Raw genomic sequence first — 21,205 nt, forward strand, 5'->3', positions numbered from 1 at the left:
TGAGTCCCCTCCCCGTGGTTTGTGGATGGTCACTTTCTTGAGTGTCTTCACATGGCTTTTCCTCTGTTCCTGGCATCTCTCTATGGGTCCTCATCTTTCCTTGTAAGGACATCGGTCAGGGGCACCTGGGTGGCTTGGTCGTTAAGTGCCCGACTCTTGATATTGGCTCAGGTCATGATGTCTCAGTAGCTTATAAGATCCAGCCCTGCGTTGGGCTCTGCACTGAGCACGAAGCCTGCTTGGGATTCTCTCTCCCCCTTTCTCTCTGCCCCTCCCCCACTCATTCTTGCTCACTCTGTCTCTCAAAAGAAATAAATAAACATTAAAAAACAATACGGACTTCAGTCAGATTGGATTAGGGCCCACACTAACAGCCTCCTTTTAACTTAATCACCTCTTTTTTTTTTTTTTTTTTAGACGTGTGTTTATTTTTGAGAGAGAAAGAGAGAGAGCGGTGGAGAGCTAGAGAGAGAGGGGAACAGAGGATCCGAAGCAACCTCTGTGCTGACAGCAGAGAGCCCAATGTGTGCCCCGAACTCACAAATGAGATCATGGCCTGAGCCGAAGTTGAACACTTGCCCGACTGAGCCACCCGGGCTTAATTACCTCCTTAAAGGTCCTATCTCCAAATAGGAAGCTAGGGCTTCCACATATGAATTTGGGGGGAACACCATCTAGTCCATAACGTTCCCTATATGCACCCTGCCCCCCTCATCCCTGGATACCACTAATCACCTCCTGCCTCTGCAGATTTACCTGCTCTAGACATTTCCTACTGGTTTCTTTCACTCAGGATAATGTTTTCAAGGTTCCTCAATGTAGCATGAATCGGTACTTCATTGCTTCTTATCGCCAAATTATATTTTATTGTAGGGATAGACCATATCGCGTTTATCCACTCAGTCAGTGGACATTTGGATTGTTTCCGCTCTTTGGCTGTTATGAATAATGCTGCCATGAACATTTGCGTACAAGTTTGTGTGGACATATGTTTTCATTACTCTTGGGCGTACAACCCGGAGTGGAGACCGGGTTATGTTGTGACTGTATGTTGAAGAGTTTGAAGACCTGCCAATCTGTTTTCCAAAGTGGTTGCACCATTTATAATCCCACTAGTATGTATGAGGGTTCCGATTTCTCCACGTCACCAACTTTACTTGTTTTCCTTTATTATTATTATGTTTTCATTTATAGCCGTTCTAGCGAGGGAAGTGGTATCTCATTGCAGTTTTGATGTGCATTTCCCTGATGGCTGGTGACGTGAGCACCTTTTCATGTGTTTGTTGGCCATTTGTAGATCTTCCTTGGAGAAACAGCTCTTCAGATCCTTTGCCCACTTTTTACTTGGCTTGTTCGTATTTATATCACTAAGTTGAAAGAGTTCATTCTATATCCTAGATACAAGGCCTTCTTCAGAGATACGATTTACAAACATTTTCTCCCATTCTGTGGGTTGTCTTTTCATTTTGATGGTATTATCTGCAGCAAAAATTTTTAATATTGTTGAAATCTATTGTATCTTTTTTTTTTCTTTGGTTGCTTGTACTTTTTTTGGTGTCATATCTACGAAAACTTTGCCTAACCCAAGGTTATAAAGATTTACACGTATATTTTCTTCTAAGAGTTTTATAGTTCTGGCTTTTCCATTCAGGACTATGAACCATTTTAAGGTAACTGTTGCATATGATGTGAAGGGTCCAACTTCATTCGTTTGCCTGTGGATTTCTAGTTGTTCCAGCAGCATTTATTGAAGATTCTTCTTTCCTCCACTGAATCATCCCGGCACCCTTGTTAAAACTTACCTGCACAGGGGCACCTGGGTGACTCAATTGGTTAAGCGTCCACAGTGCATGGGTTCGAGCCTCACGTCAGGCTCTGTGCTGACAGCTCAGAGCCTGGAGCCTGCTTCGAATTCTGTGTCTCCCTCTCTCTCTGCCCCTCCCCTGCCCATACTCTGTCTGTCTCTCTCTCTCGAAAATAAATATTAAAGAAAAATCAACATAGGGCACCTGAGTGGCTCAGTCAGTTGAGCATATGGCTCATGATTTTAGCTCAGGTCATGATTTTAGGGTTGTGGGACCCTCCACACTGAGCGCCTGCTTAGGATGCTCTCTTCTTCTGCCCCTCCCCTGCCTGCACGCGTGCACACTCTCTCTCTGACTAAAATTAAAAAATTCAACTGCACATAAATGTAAGAGTGTATTTCTGGATTCTCAATTCTATTCCACCAGTTCCACACCTAAATAGTGTAGCTTTGCTGTAAATTTTGAAATCAGGTAATATGAATCTTCCAACTTTGTTCTTCTTCATGATTGTTTTGGCTCTTCTAGGTCTTTTGCATTTCCAAATAAATTTTAGAATCAGCTTGCTAATTTCTGAAAAAAAGGAGGATTTTGACAGGGATTGCACTGAATCTGTAGATCAATTTGGGGACTATTGCCATCTTCTCAATATTAAGTCCTCCAATCCATGAACATGGGATATGTCTTCCAATCCATGAACATGGGATATCTTTCCATTTACTTAGTTTTTCTTTAATTTCTTTCAGTGACATTTTATAGTTTCCAGTGTATGTCTTATACTTCTTCAAATTTATTCCTAAGTATTTTAATTTTTTGATGTTATTATAAGTAGAATTGTTTTCTTAATTTCATTTTCAAATTGTTCATAGCAAGTGTATAGAAGTAGAATTAATTTTTTGGATATTGGTCTTGCATCCTGCACCCTTACTGGACTCAGTTTTTGGTTTTAATAATTTTTTCGTGGATTCCTTAAGATTTGCTGTACACAAGATCATGCCATCTGCAAATAGAAATAGTTTTACTTCTTCCTTTACAATGGAATGTCTTTTCTTCCCCTTGCTAATTATCTCCAGGACAATATTGAAAACCAGTGGTGAGAATAGATAACCTTCTGTTGTCCCTCATATTAGGAAAAAAGCATCCAGTGTTTTGGTGAGTTCTTTTGACTTAAAAACTCTGTTGTGTCCTCAATTATGGCTTCTCCTCCTTCCAGTCCTTTTGGAACTCTTACTGTTGAGAAGTCAGATCTCTTGAATCTATCATATTTGTGGTTTTTTTTCCAATGATAATTTCCATTTCTCCCTGTTGTACTCTGTTTTGCCAAGTAATTTTTTCGTTTGATCTCTAGGGCCTGAGTCAACAAACTATGGCCTGCAGGCCCAACCCAGCTTGCCACCCGTGTTTGTAAATAAAGTTTTATTGGAACATAATTCATCCATTCATTCATGGATTGTCTATGGCTGCCCTCAAGCTACAATGGCCAAGTGGAGTAGTTATGACAAAGACCGAATGACCTTCGAAAAGCCAAAAATATTTATTATCTGGTCCTTTGCAGGAAAAGTGTGCCAACTCTAGTTCTAGATCAGTGTCTTTTCTGTATTTTACTACCCCTAATTAATTTGTTTTTCAATTTTGAAATAATGTTTTTATTCCCAAGAATTACTTTTTGTTCACATATTGCTCTAATGCAAGATCTTCGGGACTCTCCTTGTAACTTCTCTATCATTCCTTCCATTAGAAATGCCACCTGCTGACAGCTCGGGTAGAGCTGTCACGATGGTAGTAGAACATCGTGTGAGGGGATCACAGCCTTCAAATTTCCCAAGTCCCTTAAAATGTATGCTCACAGGCCCAGGCCTCCCAGCCCTTTTGTGGGTAGGCCCCCTCAGCTCCACAAAGGCCTGGATGTCAGGGGCTCTAAGAGATCTGACGGCCAAGGCTGGGAAGCCCCAGAGAGGTTGGGCCTACCTAGCTGGGGCTGGGCGGTGTGTTCTTTCCCAAAGGCCTTGGGGCTCCCAGGAAAGGGATCAGCAGCTCTTTCCAGGGTTGCTGGCTAGCATGGCCTGAGGGATGCAGTTGGCTCAGTTTTCTGAACTTAATTAAGTGGGAACACTCAGGCAGCCTGGATTTGGCTCCTGGCTCCTCCTAAAAAGCAGGCCTGCTCCGGCCTGGGCCCTCAGATCGCTCCTCTAATTGTAAACAGTGGAATTAAGTTGCCCTCTGCTGGGAGGGTACCCAAGGTCCTCCCCTCTTGCCCCCCAACACACATATATCTGGCCAAGCTCCCGCTCAATTGGTCGAGGTCTTTGAGACATCCCAGCAGGAAGCTAGAGTCATCCCCAGGATGCCCACCGCAGGCCCTTCCCCCAAGAGTGGCCCCTTCCTGAGCCTTCAAGGCCGGTGAAACAATATCTTAAGGAGAGTCACTTTTTGAGCTGAGGAGCCTAAGAGGTGGAGTCAAAAGAGAAGCTCCAGCTGTGAGCCTCAGGCCATCCTGGAGTGTGAGGAAGGCAAAATGGGCCAGAAGCAATTTCTCTTTCCTGCCAGGTGGAGCTTTGGTTTCCAAAATACAATGCCCACAGGCTTGTCCCCACCTCTTACGGGCCCTGCTTGAATGAGGGCCAAGAGTCAGTAGCGTCTCCCCACTTCTGTGCTGTAACAAAAGTGGGGTCGAAGTGGAAGAAGACCTGCTTGCTGCCCTCATGAAGTTCAAGGTCTGGTGGAGGAGCCAACATTGGATGGTGAAGGTGTGATGGGGCTGAGTCCAGTGCCCCAAAGCACTGTGAAGGATGGTGCCTGTGGTGCCTGAGGGGGATGCTGAAGGTTCCGGGAGAGAGGTGACATGTGGGTGAGGTTGAAGATGGTTTGCCAGGTAGACAAAGGCAGTATGCTGGGCGGAGACACGTAGGTGCTCAATAAACCTTGGATGAATGAATGCTTGAAAACAAATTGTGTTACATTTGAGGAAAACCCTGTTGGTAATAAATGAGTTGGTCAACAAGGTTAATGGTGTGAATAAGGATTTTCAAAAAGAGATGAAGTGTCACAGATGGTCCCCAAGTTCTCTGAGACAGCTGTCATCTTCCCTTCAAAGAAACACGTCTTCATTTTGGGTTCTGGCATGAATTAGCAATTTACTGATGCTGTTCATATAAACCAGACATGGTCTCATTGGTGAATCATCCAAAGCAACTGTGTTTCTTTCAATTATTTGTGGTGAGTGAGGTTTGTTTTGGCAACACCAAAAGAGAGAGAAGATGGTCCAGAGGGTTGGTTCCTCAACAGTGACCCGAGGCTGGAAGAGCTTCAAGAAACAGGGAGGGAGCAGGAGATAATGTAGGCATTCCTGAAACTTCGGGTCTGCAGAAACGTGTGTTCATCTGGCAACTTGCCTCCATGACTTCTCTTGGCCCCAGTTTCCCCCTCTGGACAGGAGGTGAGACAGAGACCTGTTGAGGATTTCCTGGCTCTTCTATGTGTCTGTGGCTCTATGATTAGCCTGGGCTCATAGCAGAAAGCCTGTCTTTCCTGCCTCCCCCATGAATGGGAAAACCAGTCCAGGAGGGCCTCCAAGTTGACTCATGGGGTAATCAGCCTGGCTACGTGTCCTGCACCCACACACATCAGGCATCATAAAATCATTGACTTTGGGAAGCGATCTTTTCAAATCCCAGTAAGGGTGACCTCCAGAGACAAATTATTTGGGGCAGGGGGTCATACATGTCAAAACTGTTGATTTTCTTCTTATCAGAAGAATGTAAGACATGAATTCATGTACCTTTAAGGAATAAAGGCTTTTTTAGTCTACGGGAAACATGCTAAGTAGACTGATTTCAAAAACTAGGGGGAGGGAAGGAGAGGCAAGAGTGAGGCTGCTAGGGGAGGAGGAAAGGATCTTTTCCGGAGCCTACGTCGAGCTGTTTTCAGCAGTGCCTACAAGGATGTAGGAGTCCCATCTGTGGGGTGAGAAAGGGAGGCTCCGAGAGGTCTACACTGCTGGTGGAACAGCAACACGTGAAGATCTCCTTCCCAAGCATCCTGGGCTGGGTAGGTAAGACCAATGCCTATTCATGGAGAAGCAGGGCTCAGCTTCTTCTCAGCCCTTCCAGCTGCTCACGAAGCCCTCTGAGGAACAAACACTGGATCCAAGAAACTATCTCACCAGGAGCCCAACCCAGCTGGTTTGGTGATTTCACTGAATGATGTTGAACCCCTTTTGCTTTCTTGGCATTCCACACCCCCTCTACTAAGAGAAGGATGTGCAGGTCCTTTCCGGCATCAATATTCTCTGGTCCTCCTTTCTTTATTGTTCCAGAATACTGGGAGTTAGCAGGACAGGTTGGCAGGGGGTGTGTGCCCCTCACCTTTGGTGCCAATGTTCTACAGTAAATCCACTATCAACATGGCCCCGTGAACCTTTTCCAGTTACAGGATAGTAACAGCCTGTCAGACTCTAAAGCGGCAGGGAGGTCTGAATGGGCCACGTGCTTCAATAAACCAAGTGGAGGGCGCCTGGGTGGCTCAGTCAGTCAAGCGTCCAACTCTTGATTTCAATTCAGGTCATGATCATGTGGTTTGTGAGAACGAGCCTCAAGTCAGGCTTTGCACTGACAGTGTGGATCCTGCTTGGGATTCCCTCTCTCCCTCTCTCTGAGCTCCCCTCCCCCCCAATAAATCAATAGACTTAAAAAAATAAAATAAACCAAACTGGGAACAAACAGGCCAATATCCCAAGGGGCAGGGGTGGTGTTCTCTCACAGCAGATACACACTGACCAAGGGTCATTCTGCCTCTACAGAGGCATCTCCAGGTGCCCTGGGGCTTGTCCATTTTAGTAATTTTTACTTGTCTAACAAGTCTCTTCTGTAGCAGAGAGCCAGCCTTGAAGAAAAGGACAAATAAGGTTAGAAGGAGTGGAAACCTTCTGGACCTGTTAATCGGCATGTAGGGGGCCAACAAGCCTTTTTGAGCCTGAAGACTCCAGCTCAAACAAATAGAAAGTGAAAATGTGGCAACCAGTCAGTAAGGAACTCCTGATGAGTGGATGGAGGGGGCGGGGCAGGGGTTGGGAGGGGAAGAAGCACCTAGAGACCCACCTGCAACCAGGGAGAAGCAGGTTCAAGCCCAGTAAAGTAGAATGAATGCGCGCTGGGATTTTGACTCAGAAAAACCTTGGCTTGGGGACTGGCTCCACCACTTCCGTATGACACCGTGGGCAAAACCACGCAATTCACAAGGACTCTCCGTCTGGACCGGGAGTAGAACAGCGACCCTTCACAGCCCTCCTACCAAATGCCAGACTCCTCCAAACACTTGATATGCTTTTGTTTCGACCCAATTTTAAAGAAGGTAGATATGATTTTGATGTTACTGTGACAGACAGGAAAGGGAGCATTAGTGGCAATGCCGAGGAAGCACGACGAACGGTGTCCACTTGGGTACGGGGAATGGAACCCCGAAGGTTTCCAGACAGCAATGAGGATCGGTAACCTTTCGGAAGGATGAGAATTTAACAACCGAGAAAACCTGGAGCACCTACTTCGTGCTGTATGGCCGATGTGATTTTTCACAGGCTGTGGTTTTTGGGGTGCCTGATGGGACTAGGGGAGGTCCCCCAGGGGCTGCTATAATCCCAAAGCTACGACTCCCGGTCCCAGACCTGGCTAGTTACAAAAAGAGGGTTCTGTGGTGGGTGACCTCGACGCCCCTCGGATCCCTGTCCGAGCAGGTGGGGCGCACCGCAGGGGCAGTTGGAATCTTCGGGCCACCGGGCACGGTCGCCAGCGCCCTAAGCCACCCCTGTGGATGTCGAGGGCGCCCCGCGAGGGGAGGGGCTCTGCGCTCCAGGTGTCCGCCTAGCATCCCGCCCCGCCCATGGCTCCGCTCCACCCTCAAGGCTCCGCCCCTCGCTGGTCGCCCTCCGTTCTAACCCCGCCCCCCGCGTCTCGTCCTTCCCCTGAAGCCCCGTCCCCTACAGCCCAGTCCCCCGAAGCCCCGCCCCGCCCCTCGCTCTACGTCCTTCCGAAGCCCCGCCCCTCTCAGCTCCGTCCCGCCCCTTGCGGTTCCGCCCCGCCTCTCTGAGCCCCTCGTTTAGCGCTCCCGGAGGCGCGGGTGGTGGGGCCCCGCGCCTTTTGTGTCGGGCTCGGGCCGCCGCGCGCGCGCTCTCCTCCTCGGCGGCCGGGGGCGGAGGGACGCACCGCGCGCGCACTCTCCTCGGCCGGCGGAGGGACGCCCCCTCAGTCTCGGCTCGCGGCGCAGCTCGGCCGCGCGCGCCGCCCCCCTCGCCTACCCCTCCGCGGACCCCGAGCCGCCCGCGCCCGCCGGGGCCGGCGCCCCGAGTCTCGGCGGGGCGCGCGCACGCCCCCTCCCCTCCTCGGCCCGCCCTGCCCCCGGCGGCGCGCGCACACGCCGGCCCGGGCACGCGCCCGCCAAGATGGCAGGGGCCGGGGCCCAGCTGTCAGGCGCCGCCGCCGCAGCCCGTCCCCGCAGCTAGCGGCCCGGACGCCCGCCCCGAGAAGATGCGCCCCCGCTGCCCCCCGCAGCCCAGCGAGACGCGGAGCCGCCGCGCCCGGGGCCGGCTCCCCCGCTAACGCCCCGCGCCCCGCGCCGCGCCCCCCGGCCCCGCGCTCCCGCCCTGGCAGCGACAATGAGGTGAGTCGGGCGGGGCGGCGCGGCGGGGAGAGGACCGGGCGGGCGGCGGCGGGGCAGCCTCGGGAGCGGCGTGGGGGCGTCGAGGACGGCGGGCGGGGCGGGGGCGACGGCGGGGGCGGCGTGCGGAGGGGGCGGGGGGCACCTGCGGGGCCAGGGGGGCGGGCGCTCGGCCTCCTCTCCCGGGCGGGCCCCCTGGGCGCCCCCTCCCCATCCCCGGCCGCGCTCCTGGGCGGGGCGGTCGTGTCCTTCACCCACCCCCCCCTCCTTCGGCCCCTTTCCCTGTCTTCTCCCGGAAAGTGCAGGACCCCAAACCACCCCTCCCTGATGTACCACCCAGCCAGGGCTGTGCTGGGTGTCGGGCCGAGAACTGGAACACTGCCGGCGCCCACGAGCCCGGAATTCCTTCTCCCGAGGTAACCCAGCCCCGACTTGTAGGGGTCATCACTTCCTTGCCGTTTTTTTCTGTGTAATTTTACCTTCTGAGCACAGATCGTATACCACCTCTGGTGTCTGTAGTTTCATCTTGCTTGTTTCGTGAACTTGACGTAAACGAAACAATACACGTTCTTTTGTGTCTGGCTTCCTTCACTCAAGTTGTTGAGATTCACCCATTTTTTGCTGACCTGTAGATTTCTGTTGCGTGACTGTACCACAGTTTATCCATTGCACTGTTGGGAGACGTTTCGATTATTTCTACCTTTTGGCTATTACGAATACTCTTGTATGTTTCCCGGTGCACTCATTTCTGTTGGGTATATACCTGGCAGTGGAATTTTTAGGTCAAGAAACACGCAGCTCTTCAAATTTAATAAATACCGAGTTTCCAAAGGGTTTGACCAATCTACAGTCGTACCAGCAAGTGTATGGGAGTTCTTGAGCTCCACATCCTTGCTTGCCAGCACTGGGTATTGTCGGTGTTAAACTTTAGCCATCCTGGTGGGTCTGAAGTGGTATCCTGTTGTGGTTTTAAATCGTAGTTTCCTGCGAGCTGATGAGGGTGAACATCTTTTCATGTTTATTTGGTATCCTTTTTTACGATGGGCCTGTTCAGATGTTTTGCCCAGTTTTCTTTGGGGCTTACATGTCTTTTCTCCCCTAATTTGTAATTCTTTTCCAAAGTCAAGAAGATAGTTTCTTACGACATCTTGCAGAAATCTTAGGATTTTGCGTTTCAAATTAAGATCTACAGGCCACTTGGAATTTGTTTTTGTGTAACTTTGTGCATGTGTGTGTGTATGTGTGTAACTTGTGGAATTGATTTTCTTCTGGAAAAGGGACTAATTTCATTAAAAAAAATATTTTTTTTCAACGTTTATTTATTTTTGGGACAGAGAGAGACAGAGCATGAACGGGGGAGGGGCAGAGAGAGAGGGAGACACAGAATCGGAAACAGGCTCCAGGCTCTGAGCCATCAGCCCAGAGCCCGACGGGGGGCTCGAACTCACGGACCGCGAGATCGTGACCTGGCTGAAGTCGGACACTTAACCGACTGTGCCACCCAGGCGCCCCGGGACTAATTTCATTTTAATAGCACCGTTTATTCAGCACTGATTATCAGAAAAGGCATCCTTTCCCCATAGCTCTTCAGTGGCTTCTTTGTCACCTTCCAGTCTTCCATTTGGGGCCATTCTTCACCTAAAAAATACTCTTTAGTATCCTTTAATGTAGGTCTGGGGTGACAGATTCTTACAGTGTGTGTTTGCAAATGTTATTATTTACCTGCATTAAAAAAAAAAAAAAAGCCAGCTTGATTGAGATACAATTCACACACCATAAAATGTGCTCATTTAAAATAAACAGTTCAGGGGCACCTGGGTGGCTTAGTCAGTTAAGCATCTGATTCTTGATTTTGTCTCAGGTCATGATCACACAGTTCGTGAGATTGACCCCAAGTCACGCTCTGCATTCGTTCCTAGCCTGCTTGGGATTCTCTTTCATGCGCACGCTCTCTCTCTCTCTCTCAAAATAAATAAACTTAAAAAAAATAAAGTATACAGTTCAGGAGTTTTTGGTATTTTCAGAGTTCCGCAACTATTACCACAATCTAATTTTATTTATTTTTTAATGTTTGTTTACTTTTGAGAGTGTGGGAGAGGGGCGGGGGGGGGAGGGACAGAGAGAGAGAGAGGGACAGAAGAGCCAAAGTGGGCTCTGTAGCAACAGTAGTTAGCCCGATGCGGGGCTCGAACCCACGAACCAAGAGATCTTGACCTGAGCCAAAGCTAGAGGCTCAATCAGCTCAATCACCCGTGCACCCTGGCCACAATCCAATTTTAGAACATTTTCCTCCATCGCGAAGGGTCTTCTCAGTACTTACAGAATTCTTGGTTTGCCATTGTTTCCTTTTAGCATTTCAAATCTATTTCATTATTTCTGACTTGGATTTTTTCTGTTGTGAAGCCACATGTCAGTCTGTCATTCCTTTGAAAGTAGTCTTTTTCTCTGGATACTTTTAAACTGTTCTCTTTGTCTTTGGTTTCTCATTGCTGTCCCTGGTTGATTTTTTTTTAATTATAATAAGGGTGCTTAGGGCTTCTTGAACCTGTGACCCAGCATCTTTCTTTAGTTTTGGAAGCCATCAGCCATTAGTACTTCAAATATTGCTTTTGCCCCATTCTGTCTCACCTTTCTTTCTGGAACTGTAGTTAATACATGTTAGATCATTCACTGGATATTCTGCCTCTTAATCTTTCTTCTGTATTTCCTTTCTGACGGTCTGGCCTTCATTCTGGATATCTCCTCACTTATCTTTTTTCTTCTGTAAATGATCTATTAAACCTATCAATTGAGGTTTTGTTTTTGTTTTGTTTGTTTTTTTACACCCAAATGGGGCCAAACTCATGACCCTGAGATCAAGAGTCACATGCTCTATTGACCTAGCCAGGTGGGTACCCCTCAGTTGAGTTTTTCATTTCAGTTCTGTATTTTTTGATTCTTTAATTTGCATTTGCTTTGCTTTTTATAGTTTACCATTATCTGCCAAAATTATCGATCTTGTCTTTTGGATATGGTGTGCATAATTATCTTAAAGCTTGTCTGATTATGGCACTATATGTGAGTCATTTCCAATGTCTGTTTTCTCTTGGTTTTCATTCATTCTGTCTTATCTCCTTATGTGCCTAGTTTTTGTTGTTTTCTTTTTTTAATTTTGTGCTGGATATTGAATTTGCATAATTGTTTGTAGAAATAATTTGAGATCTAAGATGACATTTTCCTCTGCCAGAGATTAATTCACATTTGCTTTTGTCAGGCAAATGGGGCGCTTAGGATCTGGAGTCACTTCAGTGCCATATCAGGGATTGAGCTGTTTCTTTTTTTATTTTTTTTATTGTTTATTATTTTTGAGAGAGAGAGAGAGACAGACACACAGACACTGGGAGCAAGCAGGGAAGGGGCAGAGAGAGAGGGAGACACAGAAACGGAAGCAGGCTCCAGGCTCTGAGCTGTCAGCACAGAGCCCGACGCGGGGCTTGAACCCATGAACCATGAGATCATGACCTGAGCTGAAGTCCGACGCTCAACACACTGAGCCACCCACGCGCCCCCTAACATTCCCTTTAGAATTGGCAAACACCCCTAGAGAAAAGTAGCCCTAAATACTGAGCTCACTTCCCTGAGGTTCTGATGTGTCTTCTTCCCTCAGGCCTCCAAGCAGATTCTCTTTAGCTGGAGATTGTTCTAATTTACTTGGTCCCCGGTTACTGGCAGTAAAAGCCCCTCATGCATGCACGTTAGGGGGAGTTTGAGTCAGTATTCAGTTCTGCAGGAAATTTAAGCTATAGCAGGCTCTAGAAGCTGGAGAGAACAACAGCTATTTTCTTATAGCTGTCAACTATGTTAGATTGTCATGGTTTCTGAAATGCTCTTAGAATCCAGATAATCTTAAGAATATATTTTTATTTCCTTTGAATATGTAATTAATTGAAAAAATTATAGTTGTTCAGATCATTACTATGATGCAAAGGATTTTGGAAGCAGATGCTTTCTTCTCATTTGTCCATGTTTCTTCCTTTCTCCTGTTTTGATTTCCTTGTTTACTTGGTAAAAATTACCCTTTATCTGCTCCTCTTGAATAGAACATTTAATCTTTTGATCAACAATAGCATACTAGCCTTCTCTGACCCTGTTCTTTTGGATCAACTGTAAAAAGGCACAGCTATAGGAATGGAAGTTTGTAAGTGGCTTTTCCAAAATGAGGCATTCGGTTATTCTTTTTCTTTAAGTTGTCTGCTTTTTACACAGATTTTTCAAAATGCTGCTGACAGTTGGGGCACGTAGGTGGCTCAGTCGGTTGAGCGTCTGATTTCAGCTCAGGTCAAGATCTCGCGGTCTTTGAGTTTGAGCCCTGCATCGGGCCCTGTGCGGACAGCTCAGAGCCCGGAGCCTGCTTTGGATTCCGTGTCTTCCTCTCTCTCTGCCCCTCCCCTGCTCATGCTCTGTCTCCTCTGTCTCTGTCAAAAATAAACATTAAAAAATTTTTTTTTTTAATGCTGCTGACAGTTTACCATGGTTCTCTGTCACTGGCTGTTTATAGTTAAGCACTGATTTATGTATGTTGACATGTACCTCAAGGATGTGGCTTTTGCAGAAGGCCTAAATGAGGTCTGTTCCTTACCTTCCTTGTCAACTCAGACAAATGATTGGGATAGTTATAAACAACCTGGTTCATCCATGAAAAACACTTTGCTTTTTGTTCAATCCTGAGTTTTTTTTCAGTGGGCATAACACATGATTTTTCTTGCTAGATAACCTCATGGGAGTGTAGAGATGTGATCTGTTCATAAAAGTCTGCAAGGTGGTCTCCAAACCATCCCTTTTAAGAAGTGTCTAGGGGCACCTGGGTGGCTTAGTCGGTTAAGCGTCTGACTCTTGATTTCAGCTCAGGTCGTGATCTCACTGCCTGCAGGGTTCAAGCCCTGCTTCAGGCTCTGCGCTGATGGCATGGAGCCTGCTTGGGATTCTCTCTCTCTCTCTCTCTCTCTCTCTCTCTCTGCCCACCCTCTCAAAGTAAATAAGACACATTTAAAAAATCTTTTTAAAAAAGTGTCTAAGGCATAGGGCTGGATTCTCATGAATAAACTGAACATTTGAGGCACATATTTTTCACATATTTTAGGGGAAAAGTCCTGTTGAATCAAACTCCTTGGATAATTAAGGCTGTACCTGAGTGATTTTTTAAATTTTATTTTATAGGGTATTGCCTGAATTCTCCCCTTTTCCTAACAGACCTTATGTATTTTCATGTCTTAATTCAGAGTCAGTTTTTGAGGGCTTAATGTTGCCTGGTGTTGGGTTATATGGGTAAGTGGGTGAAAAGAACCAGATCTTCCCTCTCAATAGTCCCTGTCCCTAAATGATTTCTAGACATTTACTAGATTCATTCTGTATCCTTTTCTACTTACAACCAACCAACCAACCCCCCCCCCCAACAGACTACTGTATTTCTCTTTATATACTTTAGTCATTTATCTGTTGAGTCATTTATCTGAATATTTTCCCTATCTGCCTTTTATTTTTATACATATATATATATGTATATATATATACACACACATAGAAGATTAAGATTTTTATGTCAGTAAGTCATTTTCTTCATGGCTTTTCTGTCATTTCTTATATTTAAGAAATCGTCCTTCTAGAAGTTTGGTAAGTATTTAAGTTGTTTTTCTGTTTTATATGTAAAATCTAAAAAAAGTCATCCTTCAAATTGTCTGGAATATGGGGTGAAGATCAAGATTACATTTTTTTCAAAATCACTGATTACATACTTGACTCTATCAGTAGATACATGGCAGAGATATCAGGAATGTTTTCTAAGTGGATGGCGGTACTGACATCTGATCTCAGCATTGTCTTCGGGGGTGTCTGTTGCAGCCAGTAACTCCCGAAAGGAGGACCACCCACGGTCCCAACAGGGCCAGCCTTGTGTACGTAAGGCATGGCCGGTCTGGCATCCTGCGGGTCTGGTTTTGTACCAAGGAACCACCTCATCTGGGCCAAGGGCACTTGATCAATCTTGGAGTTATACGGAGTGCAGTGCGGTTGTAGGGCACAGTGCAAGATACACAGGCACGAACAGAGTCCTTATTAATCACTGTTGGCCTGCACTAGCTCACACATTTGGGTCCAAGTACATTTCTGAATGCAGTGCTGCAGAAGGGGGGCAGGAGAGCATTTCTCCAAGTCATTGCAAGTCATGTCAGGGAGACCAGCTATATGTGGGGGTATTTTCTGTGTATTTTCCTAGGATCTCCTCTGTTGCTCTGTTTGCCAGTTTTTAGGCCAGTGCCACTAACTTACTGACGTTGTAGATGGTTTTGTTTTTATTTTGAGTTGTACTTTTGATGGAAGTTTTAATGTCAATAATTTGTCAAAGAATACACAGCAGTTTGGAAACCTGTTTCAGAAAATATTCATTCAAGCCAGCCATATTCCAGTGTTCTTTGTGTGAGACATGTATGGAAATGGTTCTGATAGCTTTCACTAGTGATTTTCCAAGCTGATGACGTCACCATGAATCATAGCGGCTTTTATTTTATTTTCTGTTACTCTATTTTCTTTCATTGTAAATTCAAGTTAACGTACAGTGTAATAATTCGTTTCAAGTGCACAGTTGAGTGATTCAGCACTTCCATACAATGCCTGGTGCTCATCACAAGTGTGCTCCTTAATCCCCATCACCTGTTTATCTGCTCTTCCCCACACTCCTCCCCTTTGGTAACCACCAATGTGCTATCTCTAGTTAAGAGTCTGTTTCTTGGGGAGTGCCTGGGTGGCTCCATAGGTTAGGCGTCCCGATTTCGGCTGAGGTCACGATCTCGAGGTTCGTGAGTTCGAGCCCCACATGGGGCTCTGTGCTGACAGCTCGGAGCCTGGAACCTGCTTCAGATTCTGTGTCTCCCTCTCTCTCTGCTCCTCCCCTGCTTACGCTCTGACTCTCTGTCTCCCTCTCTCTCTCAAAACTAAGTAAACACTAAAAAAAGAAAAGAATCTGTTTCTTGGTTTGCCTCTCTCTCTTTTCCCCTTTGTTTTATTTCTCACATTCTACATCTGAGTGAAATCATATGGGATTTGTCTTCCTCTTATTTCACTTAGCATAACATTCTCTAGCTCCATCCATGTTGTTGCAAGTGCCAGCATTTCATTCCTTTTTATGGCTGAGTAATACTCCATTTAATATATGTACGGTATCTTTATCCATTCATCAGTCAGTGGACATTTGGGCTGTTTCCATAATTTGGCTGTTGTAGGTAGTGCTGCTGTAAACATCGGGGTGCATGTATCCCTTTGAATTAGTGTTTTTGTATTCTTTGGGTAAATACCTAGTAGTGCAATTGCTAGGTTGTAGGGTAGTTCTATTTTTAACTTTTTGAGGAACCTCCATACTGTTTTCCAGAGTGGCTGCACCAGTTTGCATTCCCACCAACAGTGCACGAGAGTTCCCCTTTCTCTGCGTCCTCACCAACGCTCGTTTCTTGTGTTGTTGATTTTAGCCATTCTGACAGGTGTGAGGTGATAACTCACTGTAGTTTTGATTTGTGTTTCTCTGATGATGTGTGATGTTGAGCATCTTTTCACGTGTCTGTTGGCCATCTGGATGTCTTCTTTGGAAAAGTGCCTTTTCGTGTCTACTGCCTGTTTTTCGTTAATTTTTTTTAATGTTTATTTATTTTTGAGAGAGAGGGATAGAGCTCAAGTGGGGAGGGGCAGAGAGAGAGGGAGACGCAGAATCCAAAGCAGGCCCCAGGCTCCAGCTGTCAGCACAGAGCCTGACGTGGGGCTTGAACCCACGAACCATGAGATCATGACCTGAGTCAGATGTTTAACTGACTGAGCCACTCAGGTGCCCCTGCCTGTTTTGTAGTTGGATTATTTGTTTTTTGGGTGTTGAGTTTTAGAAGTTATTTATATGTTTTGGGTATGAACTCTTTATCAGATATGTCATCTGCAAATCTCTTCTTCCATTCTGTAGGTTCCCTTTAATTTTGTTGATTATTTCCGTTGCTGTGCAGAAACTTTTCATTTTGATGAAGTCCCAATAGTTTATTTTTGCTTTTGTCTCCCTTGCCTCCAGTGATGATTCTAGTAAGAAGTTGCTACAGCCGAGGCCAAAGAGGTTACTGCCTGTGTTCTCCTCTATTTTGATGGTTTCCTGCCTCCCATTTAGGTCTTTAATCCATTTTGAGTTTACTTTTGTGTACAGTGTAAGAAAGTGGTCCAGGCTCATTGTTCTGCATGTTGCTGTCCAGTTTTCCCAGCATCATTTGTTGAAGAAACTGTCTTTTTCCCTGTTGGATATTCTTTCCTGCTTTGTTGAAGATTAATTGACCATACAGTTGTGGGTTGACAATGATTTTTTTTTTTAATGTTTATTTATTTTTGGGACAGAGAGAGACAGAGCATGAACAGGGGAGGGGCAGAGAGAGAGGGAGACATAGAATCAGAAACAGGCTCCAGGCTCTGAGCCATCAGCCCAGAGCCTGACGCGGGGCTCGAACTCACGGACTGCGAGATCGTGACCTGGCTGAAGTCGGACGCTTAACCGACTGCACCACCCAGGCGCCCCTGATTTTTTTTTTTTAATTTTTTTTAACATTTATTTATTTTTGAGACAGAGAGAGAGAGAGCATGAACAGGGGAGGGTCAGAGAAAGAGGGAGACGCAGGATCTGAAACAGGCTCCAGGCTCTGAGCTGTCAGCACAGAGCCTGATGCAGGGCTCGAACCCACAGACAGCGAGATCATGACCTGAGCTGAAGTCGGACGCTTAACCGACTGAGCCACCCAGGCGCCCCGACAATGATTTTTAATATGAGCGACATCATCCTTTTGTTAAAGTACTGTCATTTTGAATTTTGCTGGTTTGGTAGTTTTGTTTGTGTCTAGTTTCATCAACATCATAGATTTAACCTTAGATTTGTAATTGTACATAAATAAGCTGCAGGAAAATAAACCAGTTTCCCTTTAAAGGGAATCCATATACCACCCAAATTTGAACTTTGTAGTAGATTATAAGCTTGACGATGACTCTGAGTTGTTAAGTGACTGTCATAAGTGCTATAGTGACGTGCGAATGGAGAGTTCCTACCCCTGACATCGGTGTGGGGATGGGAAGGTCCCCTGAGCAAACAATTCTAAGTAGAGGTTTTCTCTTTCCTACCCCAAAAGAAGATCCTCATAGAAACAATTTCTAGTGGAAATTTTCTTTCTTTTTGAAAAAATAACTTCTTCCTGATTTAAACGGTACATATTACACGTGGAGAATTTGAAAACATAGGAAAGTAGAGAGGACAGACAGTACAAACCAGCATTGATCCTACTGTCCAGGGAAGAAAACCACATTAAACGTGGGCCGTAGTTCCTTTATGTGTTTAAGAGAACATTTTCACAAAATTGATATTGTACTGTGTATTTATTTTGGATAGTTTACATTTAACATGTATGAGTTACCCCCTTGTTAAATATTCTTTGAAAATATTTTAAAAACCTGAATAATATCATATGGTATGCCATAATTTATTTATTAGTACCCAATTTGGGGACAGTTAGCTTGATTTTAGGATTTCATCATTGTAAACAACACAATGGTAAATGTCTGCACAAAATTCTTGGGGTACACCTTGGTTATTTCCTTAAGATAAATTAGTAAAATGGCATTATTTACTGGCATCAGAGGGTATACACATTTTTAAGGCTATTGATACACATCAGAATGTTAATTTTAAAAAAGAGAAAAGAGGGGCGCCTGGGTGGCTCAGTCGGTTAAGCGGCCGACTTCGGCTCAGGTCATGATTTCGCAGTCCATGAGTTCGAGCCCCGCGTCAGGCTCTGTGCTGACAGCTCAGAGCCTGGAGCCTGTTTCAGATTCTGTGTCTCCCTCTCTCTGTCTCTCTCTGTCTCAAAAATAAATAAACGTTAAAAAAAATTTTTTTTTTTAAAAAGAGAAAAGAAAGAGATAAAGCTAATGAAAGGAAGTTTAATCCTGTCCTTAGCTTGGAGATTCCCTCCAAAAAGCCAAGGCCTAGAAAAACAATCAGAAGTAAATGGTGTGGTTCCATGGGCTGACCAGTGGGGGGAGCCCTGTTCCTGAGTCCTCTAATAGCTGCTGGGTCTAAAGGTGGACTGTGTCTTTGTCTTCGAGGCTGTGTGAAAGACATCTCAGTTTGGGGTTAATATCAGAATATGAATAAACTCTCTTAAAAACTGTTGTGATACGCCACATTTTGCCCCCTGTATTCCAAGCACCCTGGGTTTATAGAGTCAGATCTGTTTCTGCCCCAGAGCCACTCCTTAACCTGACTGAGCAAATTCCTTAACCCTCGTAAGCCTCAATTTTTCTCCCATAAAAATGAGAATAATTCCACTTCCTGCAGAGGGTTTTGTGAGGACCAAATGAAAATGCAGAAGTTCTTAGCCTATGGTGTTCAACAAACGTTAGTTATCTACCTCCCCACTGTAATTTGTTACGTCTACAAGAAGAGAAACCCTGAAACCATCTGGAACAATTCTGATTTCAAATATTCTGTCCTTTGTCAATCACTGTACAACTCATCTACCATCAGCGGTCATTTTTTGGTTCAGAAGCCACAGTTGCTATTGATGCTTCAACTTCTTTAAAAGTTATAAATGAGGGGCGCCTGGGTGGCGCAGTCGGTTAAGTGTCCGACTTCAGCCAGGTCACGATCTCGCGGTCCGTGAGTTCGAGCCCCGCGTCGGGCTCTGGGCTGATGGCTCAGAGCCTGGAGCCTGTTTCCGATTCTGTGTCTCCCTCTCTCTCTGCCCCTCCCCCGTTCATGCTCTGTCTCTCTCTGTCCCAAAAATAAATAAACGTTGAAAAATTAAAAAAAATAAATAAATAAAAGTTATAAATGATACAGAAGAGAACCGTTAAAATAAAGACAATAAGGAGGCAGGTTGTTTTGGGGAAGAAGAGGTCACCGTACCAGAAAATTCATATTAGGAAGTAGTTACTACAGTTGAGCACGTTTAGCTGTGAGATTCACAGAAGCCGTGGCAGAAAGGGCAGCACGAGCCGATGCGTGCCTGTCGTGCTGGAGTAGCACCGACACGCCTTTGTAGAGCTCTAAAGACGTTTTCTAGGGATCTCAGAGACAGTGGACAGCTTACCTTACGAGTGTGCTTTTGGAAGCCTCTTACACACCTCCTCCAGTCCTTTCTCCCTTGTGATAGCTTGACCTGGGGCCCTTCTGTAAAAGCTTCTGGAACCTGTAAACAGTCTCTGGCTTCTGCCCTCCACTGGGCTCTCTTTGTGCAGCTGTGTCTGTTGCTCTGCTCTTTTTTCCTCTGTTCTCTCTCAAAGGATGCTAAATCAGAAAAGATCTGACAGACTAACTCACCAGTGGACCAAAGTCTACTTCCTTTTCCCTTTCACCTTGCTAACTTCCAAGCCTTCAAATCCTAGTTTATTTTTTTAAAGTTTATTTATTTATTTTGAGAGAGAGAGAGAGAGAAAGAGGGCACACTTGTGTGTGGGAGGGGCAGAGAGAGGGAGAGACACAATTCCAAGCAGGCTCCATGCTGTCAGCACAGAGCCCGATGTGGGGCTTGAACTCATGAATTGTGAGATCATGACCTGAGCCGTGATCAAGAGTCAGATGCTTTACTGACTGAGCCATCCAGGTGCCCCCAAATCTTAGTTTAAACACCACTTCCTCCAGGAGTGAACCTTGACCCCTCCCCTGGCCAAGGGCCCTTTCTTGCTATTTGCCTCTGTGGCATCCCATATTTCCTTTTCCATAACTCTTTCTATTTTTAATTACTTATATTTTTTTCTCTTATGTTTCATAAAGGATTATGCTTATTTTGATCTCGGTTGGATCCCTGGAGCCTAGCACTGTGCCTGGCACTTGGTAAATGCTTGATAAATATTGATGTGGCTATCAAGACCTTAAACGGATAGGAAAATCATGACATTCATTCCAGCTTGCCCTGAGTCCTTCCAAGAACAACATTCCAGGCAGCCACCCCCAAACCGTAGAAGCTGGCATCCAAATGAGAGCTGTTTTGTTATGTGAATAATGAATTAATGCATTGCTGGGGTGACAGTGCGTTAGTCTGTTGTTTCCATACTGCTGCAGGGGGACGTATTTATCTGTTGATGTGTGGAAGGATTTTTTTGTCCCGTTATTTCTTTGTAAGGACATTATGGACTGTAACTCTTAGTGTTCTGGATGTTTCTCAATCTTTGCTGTGCCTGGGAATCGCTTGTGTGTGTTCTTCCAAAATGCAGATCCCATTGCCAGAGATGGAGGGATGCTTTCTGAAAATCTTTTTTTTTCTTTCTATTAATGGACTTTATATTTTAGAACAAGTTCAGATTTACAGAAAAATTGAGCAGATAATACAGAGAGTTCCCATATGCCCTACACACATATATACAATTTCTCCCTCTGTTATTAACATCTTACATTTTGGGGACATTTGTTACACTCAATGAGTGAATATTGATATTCTTATTAGCTAGAGTCCACTCGTCAAGTTTCCTTGTTTTTACCTTGTGTCCTTTTTCTGTTCCAGGGTCCCATCCAGGACACCCCATTACATTTTGTTGTTGTACCTGCTTTAACTCCTCTTAATAGTTTTCCAGACTTTCCTTATTTTTGATGACCTTGACTATTTTGAGGAATATTGGTTAGGATTGTAGGATGACCCCTCTGATGGAATTTGTCTCGTGTTTTTCTCGCGATTAGAGTGAGGTTGTCAGCTCTGGGGAGGAGGGTGACAGAGATACGG

General features: G+C 45.5%; 1 protein-coding gene across 3 annotated transcripts in view; it reads left to right on the forward strand.

The window, feature by feature from the left end:
- The first annotated feature begins 7,922 nt into the window (after window positions 1-7,922).
- The window catches only part of EVL (Enah/Vasp-like), a 153,887-nt gene continuing 140,604 nt past the window's right edge, over window positions 7,923-21,205 (forward strand). Inside the window, exon 1 of one of the 3 annotated variants that reach the window (XM_045452070.1) lies at window positions 7,923-8,453. In XM_045452070.1, the coding sequence (XP_045308026.1) occupies window positions 8,449-8,453 (5 nt within the window). In that variant the 5' untranslated portion in view covers window positions 7,923-8,448. Of the gene's footprint in view, window positions 8,454-8,760; window positions 8,867-21,205 lie in introns of those variants that run through there. The other 2 variants (XM_045452066.1, XM_045452067.1) reach the window with 2 other exon arrangements.

This window comes from Leopardus geoffroyi, chromosome B3 (genome assembly GCF_018350155.1).
Source record: "Leopardus geoffroyi isolate Oge1 chromosome B3, O.geoffroyi_Oge1_pat1.0, whole genome shotgun sequence".
Taxonomy (NCBI): Eukaryota; Metazoa; Chordata; class Mammalia; order Carnivora; family Felidae; genus Leopardus; species Leopardus geoffroyi.